This window comes from Danio rerio, chromosome 24, assembly GCF_052040795.2.
Source record: "Danio rerio strain M-AB ecotype USA chromosome 24, GRCz13ab, whole genome shotgun sequence".
NCBI lineage: Eukaryota > Metazoa > Chordata > Actinopteri > Cypriniformes > Danionidae > Danio > Danio rerio.
In genome coordinates, this window is record NC_141044.1 from 38,669,407 (window position 1) to 38,693,351 (window position 23,945).

The following is a 23,945-nucleotide window of genomic DNA, read 5'->3' on the forward strand; positions in this document are numbered from 1 at the left end:
GACCTAAAAATGACTGTGCACTAATGTTTCCCATCCAGCCTGACAGAACTGGAAAGGATTCGCAAGAAGGAATAGCCGATAATTCCCAAATCCAGGCAGAGTTGCATTTTTTTCCAAAAGACTCTGTATTGGCTGTATTAGATCAAAAGTGTGCTTCTACTAAATACTAAGCAAAGGGTTTGAATATTTAGAACCATGTGATATTTCAGTTTTTCTTATATTAAATAAATCTGCAAAAATGTTAACAATTCTGTGTTTTTCTGTCAATATGGGGTGCTGTGTGTACATTAATGAGGAAAAAAATGAACTTTCCGTACCCACTGTATACGCTCACCGGCCACTTTATTAGGTACACCTTACTAGTATCGGATTGGACCCCCTTTTCCTTTCAGAACTGCCTTAATCCTTCGTGGCAGATTCAACAAGGTACTGGAAATATTCCTCAGAGATTTTGCTCCATATGGACATAATAGCATCACGCAGTTGCTGCAGATTTGTCAGCTGCACATCCATGATGTGAATCTCCCATTCCACCACATCCCAAAGGTGCTCTATTAGATTGAATTCTGGTGACTGTGGAGGCCATTTGAGTACAGTGAACTCATTGCCGTGCTCTTCCCCATTCTGATGCTCGATTTAAACTGCAGCAGATCGTCTTGACCGTGTCTACATGCCTAAATGCTTTGAGTTGCTGCCATGTGATTGGCTGATTAGAAATTTGTTTTAACAAACGGTTGACAGGTGTACCTAATAAAGTGGCCGGTGAATGTATACAGTATCAACATAAGTACACAGAATGACATTTTAAATTAAAAAAGCATTATTAACCCTATTTAAAAAGGAAAGAATGTCTTCATGAGCTGATGTGAGGCTTGAATGCTCTGAACTAGGCATGTAAACACTAATTATTGTGCAGGGTTAAACTCACGCTTTGCTGGAGTAAGGGTTTCCTGAGGAAGGCATGGAGTGAGAAAGCATGTACTCATTTCCAGTGGCCACAGGTCTGGGCGGCCTTCAGCAAACACACACACATAAAGTCGTCTAAAAATAGTTTTACACATCAAATGAATGCTGAAATATATGATGATATCTGACTCTGCATTTCACATTACTCACCATGTGCCCCTGTTTTGCAGAATAAAAGTGAAAAAAAAGGAGGGAAATGTTAGATTGCACAGTTTATGTCACATTCATTGTAAAGTAATAAGGCTGGTGATTTTTTTTCTGTGTTGGATGTTGGAGTTCACGTACACAATGTGATTGAGGTTGAGTGTTTTCTCAGGTGTATCCGAGAACTGTGGATACGCAGGCTCTCGACTCGCCGCACAGCTCAGAGATTTACTGAGAGCGTCCGACAGCTTCTTAGCTGGAGATTTCTACACAAAAACACATGACAGAAAACAAGCAGAAGAATAAAGAACAAGAACACATATGCATGTTTTTAATAGAGTTGTTTTATAGAAAACATTAAATAATTAATAATAAAATTCATTTTTAATATACAGTTAAAGTCAGAATTATTCGCCTTCCTGTGAATTTTTTTACTCTTTTTTAAAAAATATTTAGAAAATGATGTTCCACAGAGCAAGAAATCTTTCCACAGTATGTCTGATAATATTTTTTCTTCTGGAGAAAGTCTTATTTGTTTTATTTTAGCTAGAAAAAAAGGTTTTTAATTTTTTAAAACCATTTCAAGGTTAATATTATTAGCCCCCTTAAGCTGCATTTTCGACTGTCAACAGAACAAACCACAGTTATACAATGACTTAACTAATTATCCTAACAATACCTAATTAACCTATTATATATTATTTACTGTCATCATGGCAAAGATAAAATAAATCAGTTATTAGAGATGAGTTATTAAAACTATTATGTTTAGAAATGTGTTGAAGTCGGCGCCGGTAGCCTAGTGGTACTGCGCGCTGACATATAGCACCAGTGTGCTCGTGGCGACCTGGGTTCGATTCCTGTCTCGAGGTCCTTTGCCGATCCTTTCCCTCTCTCTGCTCCCAGTGCTTTCCTGTCTGAATTCTCTACTGTCCTATCAAAATAAAGGTGAAAAACCGCTAAAAAATAATTATAAAAAAAAAAAAGAAATGTGTTGGAAAAAAAATCTTCTCTCCGTCAAACAGAAGTTGAGAAAAAAATTAAAGTGAATAATTCAGGAGGGCTAATAATTCTGATAAATAAATAATAATACATATTTTAATTAAGGATGCTCCAATCAGTAGGAGCAAATAAAATTACTATGGAGGTCAATGGTTGTTTTTTATTTTTCATTTAACATTTTTTTCTTTTTTCATTTTACAAAATGAGTATACAGTTGAAAGCAGAAGTTTACATACACTGTATAAAAAAAGGCACATAACTATTTAAAAAAGTCAGATGTTTGACCAAAACATTTGACCAAAGGTCCACAGTTTAAAAGCAAAGCTAAAAAAATACCAAGGAAATTCTCTCATTATTCTGGCATTAAGCAAATGTAAATCATTTAGGTAATCCTGACAGACCTAAAATAGTAAACGTTTAGTATGATTTACCATCAGACATTTTTTTTTAAATGGTTATGTTTCTTTTTTTAGAGTGTATGTAAACTTCTGCTTTCAGCTTCATTTACCTTTGTGTTTAACAGAAGAAACCAACCCAGGCTCATTCTGAAAACGTACCTCTATATACATTTCTGGAAAGCTCCAAATAGGAGCTACATTTTTGCAGTATTTGTTTTCATGAATCCACTAGAGGACGCTGTGTATGCTTCTTCAGATCTCAAATTTCTCGCTTGAGTGCCATTCGCGCCTGCTTTTCTCACATAAAGAGAGGCTGCTATCGACTGATTGACGAATCGACGGACCCATCCTTTCCCTTCCTTAAACCCAACCAATAGTGTTTTTAAAAGCACCAATTGACCCGGACAGCTTTAAAGTGCGAAAGGGAACCACCTTATAGCGAAAAGGATACCTCCTTATACAGGTTATGTTAGTAAATATGTTATTAAAGATGAAATGCAGCCATACGTACCTCTGGCTACATAATTCGCAATCATCAGAAATAAATACAGGGCTACCTTTTTAAGAATGAGCCTATGAAGAAACTCTGAAATAAGTGAAGGGTGAGTAGATGGTGACAGATTATTTTTTTATATTAAACTTTAAATATTAGAAGTATTACCTCAATAAGAAGTATTTGCAATTTAGCATGTCTCATTTGCTAATAATTCTATTTTTATTTGAGCAAATAATATTGTAAAAAAACATTTGCTGTACTCTCCCATTTACTGTGCTCTATGTTTATCTAACTATGATGACTTACTCTTCTAAGAAACCCGGAAACGTGAAAATGGTCCATAAATTTGCTATCAACTCTAAGTAAACTCAGCTAAAAAGAAAAAAAATCTAAAGAAGCTGCCAATATGACACATACAAACATGTGTCATGACATTCAGTCATTCAGTAAGAAGTGATTGGACTGTGAGTAGTCTGTATGACGAGGCTCTGACGTTCACCTACCCATGACATGTACTCCTTCATCTGGTGCTGGTTACTGTGGCTGCCCGATGCGTGGCCTCTCCAGAAACACTCCTGGCAGAGCTGGTAATTATCACACTGCTGGCATCGGTAGCGAAATCCCATCATGCTCTGGCTGTGGCAGTATGAACACTCCACTGGATGAAAAACTACAGAGGAGACCAGATAAAATTGGCACACTTTACAATCTGGTTGTATAGTAACAACACTATATAATAATGCTCCATTAGTTAATGTATTTAATAACATTAACTAAGTGTGAATAATCTTGTAAAGCTTGTATTAATAATAGTTTAACATGAGCTAAGTGAAGTTTATTCATAAACTAATTTCAAGAGAATCACGTGCTTTATGATTTATCACGGCCGGTCTCGCATTTGCTAATCACTATCTTCCAATCATATGAGCCCTAAGCTACTATAAATAGCCACAGTTTTCAGTTCACTTTATCTTCGTTCGCTCTCTCCCGGGACAGCATGCCAAACAAGATTTTATAAATCAACAGCTAAGTGTGAACTCTTGAATGCATTATTAAAATCCAAAGTTGTCCTTGTTGTTAACGCGTTAAAGCGATGGGTTTCAGCTGTTGACATTATCCATACCACTCCTACGCTTTGAATGAACTGCACATACATTCCTTGCATAGAGGCCGCTGGACACCCAGACACACCCACACACACACACACACACACACACACACACACTATCACACGCACACACATACAGTACATTGAACGAACTGTTTAACATTCAGATTCCAGCTGATGCTTCCAGTAACGTTATGTTGGTTAATTGAGAAAAAACTGAACTCTGATGCGACTGAACTATGTTTCCGTGAATTAAGTTTATATGTGGTTTACCTTTGAATGGCCAGAGAGTCAATGATTGTGAGGGGTGTAATTTCCATGGGGTTTGTTCTTGTATATGGATGAAATGCTCACTGCTGTCTTTCACTTAGTAAATACTGATTATGGTTGGGATTGCAGTGGATAAATTCTTCTGTGAGTGTGGTATAAATTCATCATGATGTTTTCATAAAGCTGTTTATTTTCAATTGTGCTTTTGAGCGATCTATTGGTAGTGATATTTCAGTGATAGAAAAATAAGTATTTCTATGCATACTCAATTGGTGAATTTGTGTAAAAGTTTTGTGTATTTTTGTGTGTTATGTTTAGTATAGTTTGTAGTCGGTGGCTTATTGCTATCTGGGTTAAAGTTAAATTTGTAATATATTGACGGATTTATTTTGTCTGGCACCCGAACAAAATGCTAAATATTACCTACTTGGGGTTTAAGAAAGGGCCACCGTTACATTAGTTGATGTTGAACTGTGATTAATAAATGCTGTACAAGACTATTCATAGTTAATGTTAGTAAATACATCAACTAATGGACCAATATTCAAAAGTGTTGGTACCATATAACAACTTTGAATTTTAACAATGCATTAGTTAATGTGGAACTATGAATCCACAGTTTTGCTTGTTAACATTAGTTAATGCACTCTGGATTAACATGATCTAACATAATTTAACTTAATTACATTAGGTAATGTTAACAAAGATAAATACTGTATTAAATGTAGTCCTAATAGTTTGTGTTAGTAAATACATGAACTAATAGAGCATTATTTTAAAGTGTTACCGGTTGTATTACTGTTAGTTCATGTATTTGTTAACATGAATAAACAATGAAGAAAGCATTTAATACAGAATCTGTTTATGTTTGCTAACTTTAGCTAATGAAAACAGTCATTTGTTGTTAGTTTATTGGCGACGCGGTGGCGCAGTGGGTAGCATGTTCGCCTCACAGCTAGAAGGTCACTGGTTTGAGCCTCGGCTGGGTCAGTTGGCATTTCTGTGTGGTGTTTGCATGTTCTTCCTGTGTTCGCGTGAGTTTCCTTCGGGTGCTCCGTTTTCCCCCACAAGTCCAAAGACATGCTGTACAGGTGAATTGGGTATGCTAAAATTGGCCGTAGTGTATGAATGTGTGTGTGTTTCCCATAGATGGGTTGCAGTTGAAAGGGCATCCGCTGCCTAAAACAAATGCTGGATAAGTTGGCGGTTCATTCCGCTGTGGCGACACCAGATTAATAAAGGGACTAAGCCGAAAAAAAAACGAATGAATGTTAGTTTATTTTACCTCACAGTTTATCGCATCTGATTGGTTAGTCGCAACATTCCAAGGTTTGTTATTCAGTTAAAAATCTCTAAATCTGAGAACTTTAAAACACCTTGACTGTCATAAAGACGTTCACATCCATATACATACATCCACATACATTTGTATCGTCTTGCCTGTCTGTTTTTGACTGTTTGGCGTTGTCTTGTGAATGAATAATGCATAGCTTCAACACAGACTCATTCTGAAAATGTAGTCCTATGGAGACCGCGGAATACTTCCCGAGAGGTACATATTTTTGCTGTCCACGAGAGGCCACTGTGTGCGCTTTTTCATATCTTAAATTTCTCTCACGATTGCTGTTCTCGCGTATACCCACCAGAGGCCGCTGTCGACTGACTGTTCGTCTGACTGACTGAATGACTGACTGACCGGACGACTGACCCACCCTACTCCATCCCTAAACCCAACTAATTTTATTGATTGACCCGCCCGCCCACTTACTTCCCTAAACCCAACCCAACCCTAAACAATGATTTACAAAAGCCGTCCAGAAAAAGAAAAGCCCTGGTCTGATTTTTACCACGATTTCGGATTCACCACATTCTCACCCTGTTATTCACTTATTCATTTTATTTTTTAGATTCTGTTTTTGTCTTACCTAATTTCTAGGATCACTATTCCCTGGACTCGAACCCTGTCATCGTCGTGGTCAACTCCTCTCTGCGTCTCACGTCCGTCGACATACATGACGAGCTAACAGGACAAACTGGTTGCGGTGGGAAAGCCTTCCACACCGAGGTAAACGGTCAGTTGGTAAGCGCAAAAAGGAACGGCGTCATACCGCCCCGTATCGTTCATTTAAAAAACGAAATGCAGCCATACGTTCCTACGGTTACTTAATTCGCGGTCTCCAGAAATCTCCATGGGACTAAGTTTTCAGAATGGGTTGCATAGCTTCCTTCAAATGGTTTCGTGTCTGTCAGCTTATCGTTTTTCATTGTGTGGCGCCATCTTGTGACTGAATAATGTAAAAGCTATTGTATCAGCTTTCATCAGCTGTTCTCGTTTCTGTCAGCTTTACGTTCAAATTATTACGACTAGAAACAACATTTTGTGATTCATTTTTATTTTTTGTGGCAAGTATCCATGTAACAAGCGGGATAAAGTACATCTAGGAAGGTTGTTTTCATAGAATAAAGCCCTTTGGCCTTTTTTATAACAGTGCCCCGCTTCATGACAGGGTTTATTCTGCTATAACAACATCTTGGATCACTTTATCCCTAACTTTACAGGTACAACTTTGTATTTGAATTATTCATTAGTACATGTTGAACAGTGATTAAATCATGCTGTACATGAATTGTTCATTCTTTGAAGACAGTCACAACATTTGTCCTTTAATTGAGTGATGAATGGAGGAAGTGCTGAAGTTTGAAATAATGAAAATGAAATAAATGTGTTACAGACGCACCGTTCTCAACATTTGCCAGCCGGTGCATCAGCGGAAGCCAAACCAGACATTGAGGAGGAGGATCTGACATGAATGTGTCGAGAAACACATTGAGCGTCACCTTTTTCTGCAGAAGGACAGTGGTTAGTAAACATTAGCATGTCATAGAAAAACAGATTTATTCGTATATTTTCAAAAGACATTTTAAATGCTTTATGTAATAACTATCTTTTATAATTCACCCCAAAATTGACTTGTTCTAAATCTTTATTCACTTCTTTATTCAGCTGAACACAAAAGCAGATATTTTGAAGAATGCTGAAAACCAGTAACCGCTGACATCTGTAGCACGTCATGTTTTTGAAAAGTACAATGCGATCCTGGATTAACATCTATGTTGATCCTGGAGCATCATCGTTGATTGAAAATGTAATCCAGTCCTATTCCCTACCCCTAAATCCAACCATAACTGTAAAGTGTTCCCAAAATCAGAGGGGAATAATAGTTGGACAACAATCATGTAGAAGTGCATCACCCTAACCGTAAGCTTAAACATAACATAAACTGAAAACATTTCACTTAATTCTGATTGGCTGATTGGAAGGTTGTTCCAGGATCAACATAGATGTTAATCTAGAATCACATCATATTTGGTGAAATCCTTTTCCAACATTCTTTAAAGTAAATGATGAGGGAAGAGGAAAAGCAAATGATGACATCTATCCATCCATTCATCCATCCATCCATCCAACCATCCATCCATCCAGCCAGCCATTCATCCATCCATCCATCCAGCCAGCCATCAATCCATCCATCCATCCATCCATCCATCCATCCATCCACCCACCCATCCATCGATCCATCTATCTATCTATCTATCTATCTATCTATCTATCTATCTATCTATCTATCTATCTATCTATCTATCTATCTATCTATCTATCTATCTATCTATCTATCTATCTATCTATCTATCTATCTATCTATCTATCCATTCATCCATCCATCCAGCCATCCATCCAGCCAGCCAGCCAGCCATCCATCCAGCCAGCCATTCATCCATCCATCCATCCATCCATCCATCCATCCATCCATCCATCCATCCATCCATCCAACCATCTATCCATCCATCCATCCATCCATTAATCCATCAATCCAGCCATCCATCTAGCCATTCATCCATCCATCCATCCATCCAGCCATTCACCCATCCATCCAGCCATTCATCCATCCATCCAGCTATTCATCCATCCACCCAGCCATTCATCCATCCATCCAGCCATTCATCCATTCACCCAGCCATTCATCCATCCATCCATCCAACCATCCATCCAACCATCCATCCATCCATCCATCCATCCATCCATCCATCCATCCATCCATCCAGCCAGCTAGCCATCCATCCATCCATCCATCCATCCATCCATCCATCCATCCATCCATCCATCCATTAATCCATCCATTAATCCATCCATCCAGCCATTCACCCATTCATCCAGCCATTCATCCATCCATTAATCCATCCATCCAGCCATTCACCCATCCATCCAGCCATTCATCCATCCATCCAGCTATTCATCCATCCACCCAGCCATTCATCCATCCAGCCATTCATCCATTCACCCAGCCATTCATCCATCCATCCATCCATCCATCCATCCATCCATCCATCCAATAAAGTTTTATTTAAAAAAAAATCGTTTGAACTTTTACCACCAAAGGTTGACCAAAACAGGTCCCCATTGAAAACAAAAATATATATCGTAAAAAATACTGGTAGCCATCTACATCCACAGTAAATAAAATAAAAATATATATATAAAATACTATACTAAAATACACTATGCTATGTTTTATACTATACTATACTATACTATACTATACTATACTATACTACCTGACAAAAGTCTTGTCTCCTATCCAAGTTTTAGGAACAGTAAGGTCTGACTTTGCTTAGACTAAAGTCTTGTCACTTAACAGAAATAATGTCCAGTATAGAATATAAAGTCATGCTGCAGTGGAGAAAGAATGAATAATGTGTCTGACTCCATCATGAGCTTGGAGGACTGCATCCATACATCTCTGCAATGACTCAAATCACATATTAATAAAGTCATCTGGAATGGCAAAGAAAGCGTATTTGGATTAATCTTCAATGCCTCCTCCTTCATCTTGCCCCAGACATGCTCAATAATGTTCATGTCTGGTGACTGGGCTGGCCATCCTGGAGGACCTTGACCTTCTTTGCTTTCAGGAGCTTTGATGTGGAGGCTGAAGTATGAGAGAGAGCGCTATCCTGCAGGAGAATTTGCCCTCTCCTGTGGTTTGTAATGTAATGGGCAGCTCAAATGTCTGGATACCTCAGGCTGTTGATGTTGCCATCCACTCTGCAGATCTCACACACACCGCCATACTGAATGTAACCCCAAACCATGATATTTCCTTCACCAAACTTGACTGATTTCTATGAGAATCTTGGGTCCATGCGGGTTCCAGTAGGTCTTCTGCAGTATTTGTGATGATTGGGATGCAGTTCAACAGAGGATTCATCGAACACTTTTGCAAATGATCAACTAGAAGTCAAGTTATTATTTGTTGCACTTACAACTGGGATTGTGGACAAGACTTCTACCAGGTAGTGTAAACTATACTATACTATACTATACTATACTATACTATACTATACTATACTATACTATACTATACTATACTATAGAATTCAATGGCTGCCAGCTTTTTTCAAAGTATCTTCTTTTCTGTCCATCAGGACTCAAATATGTTAAAAACATGTGAAGGGTCAGTAAATAATGACAGAGCTTTCGTTTTTGGCTGAACTATCCTTTTAAGCAATATTTTGAACCAGGACATGACAAAAAGCTTTCTGCATGAAACCACATTGAAACTCTTCACAGACCTCTTGTGGAAAGCAGGATCTTGTGGACTGCTCAGTGTATCCAAACGACGGACCCTCAAACACTGACACCGGCACTTTCAGCACTTCTCTGAGGAACTGGTCGAACTGTGAGTAAATCATCAGCCCGTTTGGGTCTGAAATCTGTGAAAATATGTCTTGAGGGGAGAGAAAAGACAAGCATTAGGAATTATTTCGTTAGATCAAGGTAAATAAAAAACTAATAAGCAGGATTCAGGTGTACAGCCTTGTATGTTTAATTTTGGGAAATGTTCAGTATTTCCTCTACTTATCCACATACTGAATTTATAACTGAAAACTGTATTAAATCAGAAGAATAAAAATACATATTAATACATATAAAATACTCCTTAACCAAACACACCTCAATCAGATCATCAGCTCATTAGCAGAGACTGAAAGATCTGTACTGTAATGGTTGTAACAGACAAAGGAGACATCCAAAACATGCAGTGTTGGTGGTCCTCCGGGAACATGGTTGAGAAACACTGCTTTACTGTATGTTTTCATCAAATAAATGAAGTCTCGATATGCGAAAGACCATTCGAACAGCAAATTCAAAATCTTCTCAACCCCCAACTAAAGTTTCATCGCTAAGAATGATTCGGAAAGTTTTCCCCACACTGACAAGGTCATGAGAGGCGAGTGTAATTCTTGCTAAGAAGTGACTTTCAAGTAACGACAGCTGCTCTGACCTTTAAAATGATGATGATAGAATGATTAATCCAGTCCATTCACGTATGCGTCCATTAATCAGCATCAAACCATTGAGCGCTCATCAGTTCAAAGGCAAATCCAAAGTGAAACTTACATCTTAGTTTGTCCAAAATCTTCCCTCCACAAAGAGCAGCCAGAGCCATCTTCATCACAAAAGCAGAGATCTTCCCCACACCTTCCCTAAAAAAAAAAGATGTTAAAGTCTAACTAAAATATTCCTAAAGGGATAGTTCACCCCCCAAAATAATAATTACTCATTATTTACTCCCACTCAGATGGTGGAGTTGAACACAAAATATTGTGAAGGATGATAGAAACCTGTAACCATTAACTTCCACAGTAGGATGAATAAATACTATGTTAGTCAATGGTTACAGGTTTCCAGCATGCTTCAAATTATCTTCTTTCTCATTCAACAGAACATAAAAACTCATAAAGGTTTGGAACCATTTGTGAGAGAGTAAATAATGAGTACATTTTCATTTTGGGGTGAACTATCCCTTTAATAAAGGATTCATTCAGTTCTTCAAAATGCATTTTAATGATGTCAGATAACTTTGATAGAATGCTACAGTATGTAATTGATTACATCCATCCAAAAATAATACAGACAGCTGTTAGTATGACAATATTTACACAACTATCAGTGATTTGTTTGTCCTCAGTGTATTCTTTAAAGATGAATTTCTGTATTTTCAGACTTTCATACAGTATAAATGTATGATGGATTTTAATATGGCATAGTTTATTTTATTTAGGTATCCTCGTTTACATTACAATGTGTCTAAAAGATGTCTATTAGATGTGTCAAACATGGCTAAAACAAAGCTAGACTTGTGCTGTCAGTAAAAGTTTATAGAGGTCTAACAGACTGACTTCACAACACGTATTCATTCCTGTCTGCTTTGGGACTATTGATGAATCTCTAGAAGATATTCATACTGTAGACAGTGAGAATTTAGCCTTCTTTTAGTCAAGACGTCTATTTTTGGGTGTTTAATAGATGTCTTTTTAACACGAACTGTCCTACTCCCTCATGTGAAAAGTTTTGGTTTGACTGTGTTTTGATGTGCACCCTTTGTAAAAATGAGCCAAGAAGATTAAAAAAAAAAAGAAAAAGAAAAAAAAGAAGAGAAAGAAAAGAAAGAAAAAAAACCTGAAGAGGCTCAAGTTATTTCAATCTTTTTTATTTTAATTATTCCTTCCAAACTGTTTAAGGTAAAGTTTGTGATGTCAAATTATAGCCACACATAGAAATCTGATGTATGGAAATATATGCATATATTCAATGTTGATATTCAGTGTTAAATATGCAACATTTATTTAAAAATATTAGCGAAAATGTCCATTTATATATGTAACTAAATATATTTAGTGCATCCACAAAGTATGCATAGCGCTTCACTTTTTCCACATTTTTTTTGCTACAGCCTTATTTCAAAATGGATTAAATTAATTTATTTCCTCAGAATCCTACACAAAATACCCCATAATGATGATATGAAAAAAAGATTTTTTTTTAATTGTAGCAAATTTATTAAAAATAAATGGCAAAAATGGTACCTTAGGTATTATGTGTATTTTTTCAGCCATTTTAATTACAAATGCATATATATATATATATATATATATATATATATATATATATATATCACATGACTGTTTATAGGCACTGGTGGGAGGCGTGCATTGGCTCAAAACCGCTCGCCCACCATTGACAATAAAAAGAAAATCACAGAGAGCCTTAAAAAACACATTTATATGAAAGATATTCACATCTGCAGCTGCTGTCAGAACAGCAGAAACTGTTGCTCATTCACACACATCACTTTAGAGCTAAAGTGATGGAAAAACAGGTGATTTTGCTCTCATTTTAAGATTTTAAGGCTGAACAGCATGAAATGTCATCAGTCTACAGAGATTTCCCAGTATTTCTCTGTTGCAATCAGTTCTCAATAATTAATCCCAAAAAAACAGACTTAGAATAACACTAATCTGTTTTAGAATGATTTGATCAGCTGTGGTTTATAATTGACGCTGTTTTTCTCCCTTAAGCACTTAATATGCGGTGTCTGTTGCCATTTTGTGGCGGAACGTCAACCGTCTTTGCTCTGCTCAGTATGTCAGTATGTCAGGCTGATAGTTGCGAACATGGTGAATCTCCAAAATTATAAATATTTACTGTTCTTAAGCAGTAAATAAACTGCATAGTTGCAATCTAATCAACTATTATCGCCTTAAAAAAGCCTTAAAAGTACATTATGTTGTCCAACAGCTGCAATTTTTGTCAAACTGTAGTGAGTTTATTGATCTGCTGTCACCTTATGTGGCCAGAGTAATACACAAGGTTGAGAAGGCGTTATGAGTGCTGATATTGTGCAATATTGCAAGGCTATCAGCCAATCAGATTCGAGAACCAGACAGAACTGTTGTATAAATATATACAAATCAAATACGAACTGGTATGTCATATACAGTTGAAGTTAGAATTATTCACCCCCTGTTTATTTTTTTCCCCAATTTCTGTTTAACAGAGAGATTTTTTTAACACATTTCTAAACATGATAGTTTTAATAACTCATTTCTAATAACTGATTTATTTTATCTCTGCCATGATGACAGTAAATAATATTTGACTAGATATTTTTCAAGACACTTCTATGCAGATTACAGTGACATTTAAAGGCTTAACTAGCTTAATTAGGTTAACTAGGCAGGTTAGGGTAATTAGGCAAGTTACTAAATAAAGAGGGATTGTTCTGTCTGACTATTGAATAGAAATATAGCTTAAAGAAGCTAATAATTTTGTCCTTAAAATGGTTCATAAAAAATGTAAAACAGCTTTTATTCTTGCCGAAATAAAACAAATAAGACTTTCTCCAGAAGAAAAAATATTATCAGACATACTGTGAAAATTTCCTTGCTCAGTTAAACATAATTTGGGAAATATTTTAAAAAGAAAAAATAAATCTAAGGGGGGCTAATAATTCTGACTTCAACTGTATGTATTATGCATATATTTCCATGTATCACATTACAGTATAGGAGATTTGAACTCTCTGACCCCGAGACCAAACCAACTCCTGCAAACAAACTTGGGCACTCGAAGCGTCCTCCTAATGGTGTGTTTGGACAGAATACACACAATATCCTCTTTCAGACTGATACATGGCTCTTCATATTTTCTTTCTTATTGCGCTGATGGGGGAAACGGGCACACTCAGTGTTCTTTTTTTTTTTTTCCTTAAAGCAGAAACTCCATTTTGTAAAGCTCAGGACCGGAGATGTGTTTTAGCCCCTACGCATTTTGATGAATTTTTGAGTAAAGGGCCAGCGTGTTCCTCATATTTATACCCCTGCACCCATATGGGAATCTGATTGTCAAGGAGCAGAGAAATGGACCCGAGCACAGATGGAGGCTTTAAGAAGCTTCCATGTTCGTTTTATTGAACACTTCAAAAATGGAGGGTTAGCTGTATCTCAAAAAACTGAGTGTGCATGTGGGTAAACAACATCCAGCAGATGAAAGCCAGAGAATATGCAGGAAAACAGAGTAAAAACCAGCAGACGAGGGGAGAGTTGAGCTAGTGAGGGTCTGATGCAAGGCAGAAAAGACAAACTCAGACTAGCAGAAAGATTTATTGCCATAAACAAGCAACCAAAGCTTCAAAAACAAGCCCAATATTATTAGATTCATTCATTCATTCATTCATTTCTTTTCGGCTTAATTTTAGCTACAAACAAAGTTATAACATTTCAATTAAATAGAACTTTTGCTTGTTTCTGTTTTTTTTTTTTTTACACTAAACATTTGACAGTCTTTTTTATTTAACTTTTAGCAGTTTCAGTCAATTGTTCTTGCAAAGACAGACCTTACACTTCTCACAGTATGCATGTTCAATTCAATTCAATTCAGCTTTATTTGTATAGCGCTTTTACAATGTAGATTGTGTCAAAGCAGCTTCACATAAATGGTCATAGTAACTGGAACAGTGTGGTTCAGTAACTGGAACAGTGTGGTTCAGTTTTTAGTGTTTAAGTTCAGTTCAGTTTAGCTCAGTTCAGTGTGATTTAATCATTACTGAGAGTTCAAACACTGAAGAGCCAATTCATCGATGCGTAGCTCTACCAATCCTGAACCATGCGAGGCAGTGGCGACAGCGGAGAGGGAAAAAAAACTTCACCTGATAGGAGTGAAGAAAAAAAACCTTGAGAGAACCAGACTCAGTTGGGCACGACCATTTTAATTTCTCCGCTGGCCAAAAGTCTAGTGCAGAACTTCATTCGTCGTGGTTTAGGCTGGAAGATGGCCTCAGCGAAGACTCGTCTGTCCCTGGAGCGTCGCTGGAATCAGACTCATGTTCTCCACTCCCCACGACCATCAGCGCAGCAGCAGCTCAGGATATGGCCTGGTCCCGGATATGGAATCCTTGAGATCATCACGTCGCTGGTCTTGTGAGAAGTAATTGCAATGTTCTTTTGCCCTTTAGGACTCCCATGTCTATCATTTTGTTTTGACAAATGTAGTACAAAAAGTCCAAAAGCAAGGCTAGTCAAGGTGATATAATCATTTAGTGAGGGAAAATTAAATTGAGAAGAAATTTGGGGTGGTATCAGATGCATTTCTTTGCGACTTTACATGCTTAATGTAATTATACCTTTTACTACTTCATACTATTTCAGTTGTTTTCAGAACTGCGAAACTGTATTTTTTGAAGCATATTGATATCTTTATGAAAAAATATCTTTAATTTATTGATGGAAATATTTTCCACATTTTATCACTTGCCTGTTATAAAATTTAGTTGGATTGAAGGGGGGTGCGCAAAAGTTGAAGCCGCATACCCGTCAGCAAATGTGCAGTTGCGGCCCTGCTACTATATATATATATATATATATATATATATATATATATATATATATGTGTATGTATAAATTATAGTGTGTAATGATTCAGTCATTACAAGTATATTTTAAAAGACAGACCTCATAAAGGAATATCACCTCTGGCATTTGTCGCTAGAGCACCTTCAGAGGTCAAAGGTCAGAGTAGTGAGGTTTACCTGGATAGCACCATTACATATATGCTGCATATTTATATCTCTGAAAACCAAACATTTATTTTTTCATTAACTTTTCCTTAAGTTTACTCCATTTTTTATCAGAAGTTGCCACATCGGAATGAACCGCCAACTATTTGGGCATATGTATTACACAGCCGAGGGCTTTTCAGCTGCAACTCAGTACTGGTAATCACCCAATTTCACTTATACGTCATGTTGTTGAACTGTGGGGGAAACCAGAGCACCCGGAGGAAACCCACGCCTACACAGGGAGAACAAGCAAACTCCACACAGAAACATTAACTGGCCCAGCTGAGACTCAAACTAGCAACTCTCTTGCTGTGAGGTGACAGTGCTAACCACTGAGCCACAGCCATAGAAATCCAAACATTAACTTGTATATAAATATTGGATGTATATTTTGATTATATTGCCATACATCAGATTTCCATATGGGTAAAAAATAAGAGGTTGAGACTGACCAATTTCTTTTTACTGTCGTCACCTAGTTCTACTAAAATTGCTAAATATCAAAGGAAATATACTTCAAATATATTCTCAGGACTTTATAGGGGTGCAAATAATTGTGGCACACAAATCTTAAACAACTGTTTGTTCAGTTTTTTGTGAATATTTGTATATATATGTAAATATTTGTGAATATAATGCTGTTGCTCATTTTTACTATTGTCTGCTGTTCTGTACTATATATATATATATATATGTACAGTTGAAGTCAGAATTATTAGCCCCCCTAAATTATTAGCCCTTGTTTATTTTTTACCCTTAATTTCTGTTTAACCTTTCTTTTTTTATACATTTCTAAACATAATAATTTTAATAACTCATTACTAATAACTGATTTATTTTATCTTTGCCATGATGACAGTAAATAATATTTTACTAGATATTTTTCAAGACACTTCTATACAGCTTAAAACAACATTTAAAGGCTTAACTTGGTTAATTAGGTTAACTAGACAGGTTAGGGTAATTAGGCAAGTTATTGTATAACAGGCGGTTCATTCTGCTGCGGCGACCCCAGATTAATAAAGGGACTAAGCCGACAAGAAAATGAATGAATGTATTGTATAACAATGGTTTGTTCTGTAGACTATTGGGAAAAAAATAGCTTAAAGGGGGCTCAGAATTTTGACCTTAAAATGGTTTTTAAAAAAAATTCAAACTATTTTTATTCCAGCCGAAATAAAACAAATAATAATAAAAAATATTATCAGACATACTGTGAAAATTTCCTTGCTCTATTAAACATCATTTATGAAATATTTAAAAAAGAAAAAAAAACTCAAAGGGGGCGAATAATTCTGACTTCAACTGTAAATCCTGTCATACCTTATGTTCACTCTTTTCAGACAAATCTAAGGCAAATGATTGTGTGTGGGTTTCTTACTGATCATATGCTGTTAACAGAAAGTTGAGGAGGTACGAGATGGACTGGTCCACGTTGATCTGGTGGGTTGTGGGCAAGCGCTTGTTCAGCTGCTGAAAGATGGTGGACAGTATTGCTTGCAAATGCGACACTGAGAATTCTGTATTGAGCTCCACAGAGTTGAGTCTGTTTTCCCGGAAAACCTCAATAATATTCCAGATATCCACTAAATGCACTGCAAAAACAAGGATTAAACAAATAAGAACATCTGAAACTGCAAAAGGCACAAAGGCTACAGTAGATTTTTCAGTATCCAAAATGAAACATCTATTATAATGGTTATATCACCCGTAAAATAGGCGAGTATAACCAATAGAATAGGTTTACCTGAATGCTTGTCTGAGCAAAATGTTGACAATCATGCATTTTTACACTGATTTACGAGAGAGAGTAAAATGGCAATCAGTGTATTGCCCATACATTGAGATTTGTTTATTTTTTAATAAATGTTTAAGTAATTAAACTACCTATTAAGTTACTTTTCAGACAAAGTATTAATAAAAGTAATTTAAATACTGTTTGTAATGACCTAAGAATTACTTTCTAAAAGTAATTTACCCAACACTGCCTATAATTCCCTTTAATTGTGTTTTTAAATGTCATACCACTGTGCTCCAAACCACTAGATTCTACCCATTTGTCACCAACAATTGTTAAATAATTTTTTAACATTTTATTTTCACAAAACATATTGATGCAGACACCAAAACAGGTCGTCTCATCTCTGACCTAAACGCTTCATATAATTCTCAGACGAATGCGCATATATTTGTGTTTTACTAAAGTTAAAATGACGATCATACTTACAATTGCACCTCTTCTGGATGAATCTCAGCTTGCACGCTGTCCTGTAAGTGGACAATCTGATGGAGTCCAGATCTAGTGCACCTGTGACAGATGAAAACATCACATCTTCTGGACACACACGGCAAAATGCAGAACTTACATCAGCTTAAGACATTTTATCTGCTTTAAGCTGATCAAGGTGGTGTTTAGGAAGCTTTGGTCAGCCTCTGAAAGTCTTTTTAAGTTGTAGAACCAGCCAGAACACCTTACACTGGTGGTTTAGGTTAGCTTTTATTAAAATATTAGCATGATTATACTCTTATTTAAATGGTTCTTAGTGATTTAAAAATGTTTCTTTTACTCAAAGTCAGCATTATTTTAATAAAAATTAAAATAAAAATAAAAATGTTGTGAAAATATTGTGAAATACAGCTTTTTTTTCTCTGCATGTTTCAGAAAATATTATTTATTTCCGAGACAAATTACTTAGGGTGCTTTCACATCTGTAGTTCGCTTCATTTGGTCTGGACCAAGGGTAATAAATGATACATTGTTGCATCTTCTGCCGTCTTTGGGTCGTTTTCACACCACACTGCTGGCTTTGGTCCGAACCAGTTGAAACGAACCAAAATGCAGTCATCTGACAAAATCCACATCTCTCATTGGCCAGATGTTGTTGAACATATTTCCTAAACTGCTTATTGATTGGTCAGAATTCACGTGCGGGAAAATGCCAGTGAACTCCCGCAGGTAAACAAAACCTTTAACCCTGGAGGGACGACTGCACTGGCTGATTGTATCCCTGCTTTAGACAAACTATACATTACGAAAATGAAGCGCGGCCGCAGCTGGAAAACAGTGTTTAATGCATCCCTCGTCACTGCAGGAGGAGGCGTGAATTAATTTAGCTAAACTGCGACATGGTCATCTTGCGGAAATATTACCAACGATCCATCAGGTAATGTTTTCCCCTCTCTCTCTCTCTCTCTCTCTCTCTCTCTGTTGGATATTTTTCCTCCATATCCCAAAATGCACAGCGCATCGGCCTACGGCAGCTGAATTAGTCCAAAACGCGCAATACTTTTTGCGGTTAGACCTGTTTTAGTACGGATCATATTCTCACCACAAACGAACCGCTCCAGGGTTCGTTTGAAAGCGTACCGAGACCACCTCTTCAAGCAGGTCTCGGTACGGTTATTTGGTCCGCTTTTGGTGCGCACTCGAGTACGATTGCTGCATTCTCACCTGCTGAAACGAACCGTACCAAAAGGGAAAACGAACTCTAGTGCGATTCAATCGAACTAAATAAGGTAGGTGTGAAAACACCCTTAAATAAGTAGATAGTGAGATAAATATATATTCAGTGTCACACAATTCTCTAAGAAATCCTTCTTATGCATTATGTTGGAAGTCTAATGGTTTGTAAAGGGAATGCAATGACATGCTGTACCAGAATCAGTGGCGTAGCGGATGGGCCCGCAGGGCACGCACCGCGGGGGGGCCCCGCGTGATTAGGGGGCCCCGCGTCGTCACGATTTTCAATAGTTGAAAATCCAGCAACCGCAATAATCAAACTCTTGGGAACAACTGTGGTCAGAACCAAAGTTCTCAGGTCTGTGTTCTCTGAACACCTCTCAAGCGGTGGACTACTTTATTCTGATTGCTTGCCGCTGAACCGCGTCATATCGTAGCTCAAAGTTGACTTGATTTGATCTCTCCTTGACGCTCACACCCCGGAGAAGACGTGCCGCGCTGTTTCTCGCCGCCAGTTCTCATTGAAAATGAATGACTTCTGGCTACTTTGACGCTCTCGCCGCTTTCGGTTTGTGATCGCTCCTCAGTTTGTGAAGGCTTCCCCGCGTTGTCGCTCCACCCCGCCTGCCTTCCCCGCTCCTTAATTTGTGATCGCTCCTTAATTTGTGATCGCGTCACTAATACATCAGGGGGCCCCGTCAGTGATTCCTGCAGGGCGGCCTCCGCATTTTGCGCTACGCCACTGACCAGAATATGATGTTTCATCCACCAAAAAAGTTTTATTTGGACATTTAGATTATTCCGATGCTCCTACCAAGTTTGACAGTAGATGATGATGTCATCTAAGTATGCAGTTGCAAAATTTTCAGTCACAACAAGGACCTGATCCATCATCTTCTGAAAAGTAGCTGGAGCGCCATTCAGCCCAAAGGGTGGAACACAGAACTGAAGCTCTCCATAGGTTTATATTGCAGTTGCATCCTTACATTTTCTACTTATAGTGAAACCTGTCAGTATACTTTGAAGAGATCATGTTTGTTACGATCCTCTCCACACTTCACATGGGATACGGGTCAGATTTGTTCACATTGTTGAGTTTGCGGAAATCCAAGCACTGAATGATTCTGCACGATCTCCAACTTCTTTATAACTAGTAGAAGTCTCTCTGTGATCCTATATGCTGGCTGACGAAACTGTTTTGGAGTCTTTAAGTGTGATCTGATGTTGGATTAGGTTAGTTCTGCCAGGAGTCTCCATGAAAAGCTGAGGCTTTAAAGAAGTTCCTGCTTTAGGTTGTCATTCCGATGTCTTGAACTGGCAGGTATTGTTCCTCTGTCTACATTGGCAGGTTGCAGGATCTGGCCATGGGGAATGAACATACTCTTTTAGCATTTTCACATGGACGGTTTGCAAAGGTTGTGCTCCGGATGGGATCTAATATCAAATATTAGGGCTCACCTTCTGCTTTATTTGGTAGGGGTCAGCAATTTGTAGCAGTAACAGAACCGTTGTCCCTGGCTCAAACGTACAGCCATTCTGTCATACCACTTCTTCTGGCATGCTTGAAACTGCTAGAGGTTATGTCCTGCTTGTACAGTTGTCTTTAGCAGCAGCACACAGGAGCGAATTTCGTTCTTGCCTGGATTATCGGTAGTTTCCCAACTCTCCCTTAATTCATCCAAACATCCATTTGATCTTGTGTGCAAAGGGTGACCTGTGGTTTAGACGTTCAAAGTGTGAAAAGCCAGTAAATACCTGAAACACCTCCATATATGCTGACAGAAGAAATGGCAGCCATTCATCTCAGTCCTTTCCTGTATTAGACACAAGTTTCTTCAGCATGGTTTTTAGATTTGATTGAAATGTTCCACCAGCCGGAGAATAAGTCTGAGGATGGTAAGGGGTTGGTTCATACTCTCTTTATACCCAGTAATTGATAAACCTTTGGAAGGGTGTTGCCAATGAAGTTTAGACACTAAAAATCTAAGGTGTGCATTGACTACTTTCTTATCTCTCTTAGTGGGAAAGCCTTAGGGTATCTGGTAGCATAATCACAACTCACTCAAAGAAATCTCTTCCCTTAATCTTAACTCGGTCAGAGAGTGTTATGATGAATCAAACACAACATGTTAAGACCCTGAAAAGGCACCTGTGTTGACTAACTTTTATTTAAAGCATACTATTATAGTTTTTGTTTTTACATATAGTTTACTTCATACCTAACAACTCTCCCGTTTTTCCAGGGATTCTCCCGTATTTTACAAATCTACACTCTCAGAAATAAAGGTACGCAAGCTGTTACTGGGGTGGTGCCTTTTCAAAAGGTACAAATTTGTACCTTAAAGGTAAATATTGATACCTCAAGGGTACATATTAGTACTTAAAACATACAGTGTTCCTCCTCATTTCTAGGTACTAATGTATACTTTTAAGGTAGACATTTCTATACAGTTTAAAGTGACATTTAAAGGCTTAACTAGGTTATTTAGGTTAACTATAGGGAGGTTAGGGTAATTAAGCAAGTTATATTATAACGATGGTTTGTTCTGTAGACTATCTGAAAAATATATAGCTTAAAGGGGCTAATAATTTTGTCCTTAAAATGGTGTTTGAAAAATTAAAAACTGCTTTTATTCTAGCTGAAATAAAACAAATAAGACTATCTCCAGAAGAAAAAATATTATCAGACATACTGTGAACATTTTCTTGCTCTATCCAATGCCATTCATTGCTTTTTCCTATGCTGGACGATTCATCACCCTCCTTATCCATCAACCAAAAACTGACTCTGTTAGTTGTTCTGACTGCTGCAAAAAACAATCCTGAAACTATGGCTGGATCCATCTGCTCCAACTGACAATACTGGAGGCTCTATCTACTGGACATTATTAGTCTGGAATACACCACAGCCAAAATAAAGAAACTGTACAATTTCTTGTACAGTAAAGAAACTGTACAATTTTGGCCAAATATGAGAGAGACTGTATCATTTATGTTTCAATCCTGATTTTGTACTTATTTTTACAACATTACTATTTTACATATTTTGTTGGGTGGATCTCGAGCTTTGTTCAAAATCAAAATGTTCAATAAAAAAGGAATTAAAAAAAAATATTATTTCCATGCTCTGCAAGCTGTCACTGTTGTGGTGCCTTTTCAAAAGGTACAAATTTGCACCTTAAAGGTCCATATTAATACTTTAAGGGGACATATTAGTACTTAAAAAATACAAAAGTGATCCTATTAATTTTTTAGGTATTAATGTGTACTTTTAATGTAGACACTTCTACACACCTTACAAGTAAAATTTAAAGGCTTAAATAGGTTAATTAGGTTAACTAGGTAGGTTAGGGTAATTAGGCAAGTTTCTGTGTAACAATGGTTTGTTCTGTGGACTATCTGAAAAATATATAGCTTAAAGGGGCTAATCATTTTGTCCTTAAAATGGTGTTTAAAAAGTTAATAACTGCTTTTATTCTAGCTGAAATAAAACAAATAAGACTTTCTCCAGAAGAAAAAATATTATCAGACTGTGAAAATTTCCTTGCTCTATCCAATGCCACCCATTGTTTTTTTCTTATGCTGGACGATTCATCACTCTCTTTATCCATCAACCAAAAAAGGGTCAGTTGTTCTGACTGCTGCAAAAAAACAATCCTGAAACTATGGCTGGATCCATCTGCTCCAACTGATCTATCCTGGAGGCTCTGTCTACTGGACATTATTAGTCTGGAATACACCACAGCCAAAATAAATGGAGCCAGTAAAGAAACTGTACAATTTTGATCAAATACGAGAGAGACTGTATCATTTATGTTTCAATCCTGATTTTGTACTTATTATTACAGTATTACTGTTTTTATCTTTATTTTACATATTTTGTTGGGTGGATCTCGGGCTTTGTTCAAAATCAAAATGTCTAATAAATAATGTCCTTGTTCTGTTAAACATTATTTGAGAAACATTTTAAAAAGATTTAAAAAATTCAAAGGGGGGCTAATAATTTAGACTTCAATTGTATATTATATAAAATATAGTTGTTGTTTTAAGGCAAATGCTTTGTTCTTTATTCAGATATAAAACATGCTCATATTTTCAAAGTATACTGAAAAAAAAGTTGACTCAACTTTCGAAGAAAGTACTGCACTTAACTAGATTTATTGAGTAAACTCAAAAATGTCCTGAAGCTGTATGCCTTAAAATTGTAAGTTAAGTCAACTTATTTTTACAGTGTAGCTAATATTCTGAGGGCTGTCGAATCTAGGTCAAAATCATCCAAAATGCTGGTGGTGGCAACTTAACAAAAATTTAGCTGACGGGAAAAGAGTTAAACAAGGGAAACAAGAAACAGGGAACTACCTGTGTTCAGCAAAGCTGGAATTGGCTGATCAGTGATGACTGGCTCTAGATCAGACTGTGTAGTTAAACTTTCAGGCCAGGGCACAGAAAGTCTTTTTATCTTGGGCTTTTTGAGAGGGCAAGTGGGGCGAATATTACCCCACTGACCACAGTTAAAACATACAACACTCTCTCCCTTAGCTACTTTCTGGGGGATTCTACCAGAAGTTGTGGAGGACGTAAAAACCTTGGTACATCTTTGAGAGTTTGAACCCACTTCTAACCCCTCAGACTTACCCTTTGA

General features: G+C 37.1%; 1 protein-coding gene across 11 annotated transcripts in view; it reads right to left on the minus strand.

Moving 5' to 3' along the window:
* Nucleotides 1-23,945, minus strand: part of dtna (dystrobrevin, alpha) — a 59,011-nt gene that overhangs the window by 25,635 nt on the left and 9,431 nt on the right. For 4 of the 11 annotated variants that reach the window (XM_087308911.1, XM_087308906.1, XM_087308909.1 and 1 more), the window contains exon 1: nucleotides 929-1,057. In XM_087308911.1, coding sequence (XP_087165037.1) covers nucleotides 929-978 — 50 coding nt within the window. In that variant the 5' untranslated portion in view covers nucleotides 979-1,057. 11 annotated transcript variants of the gene reach the window in all.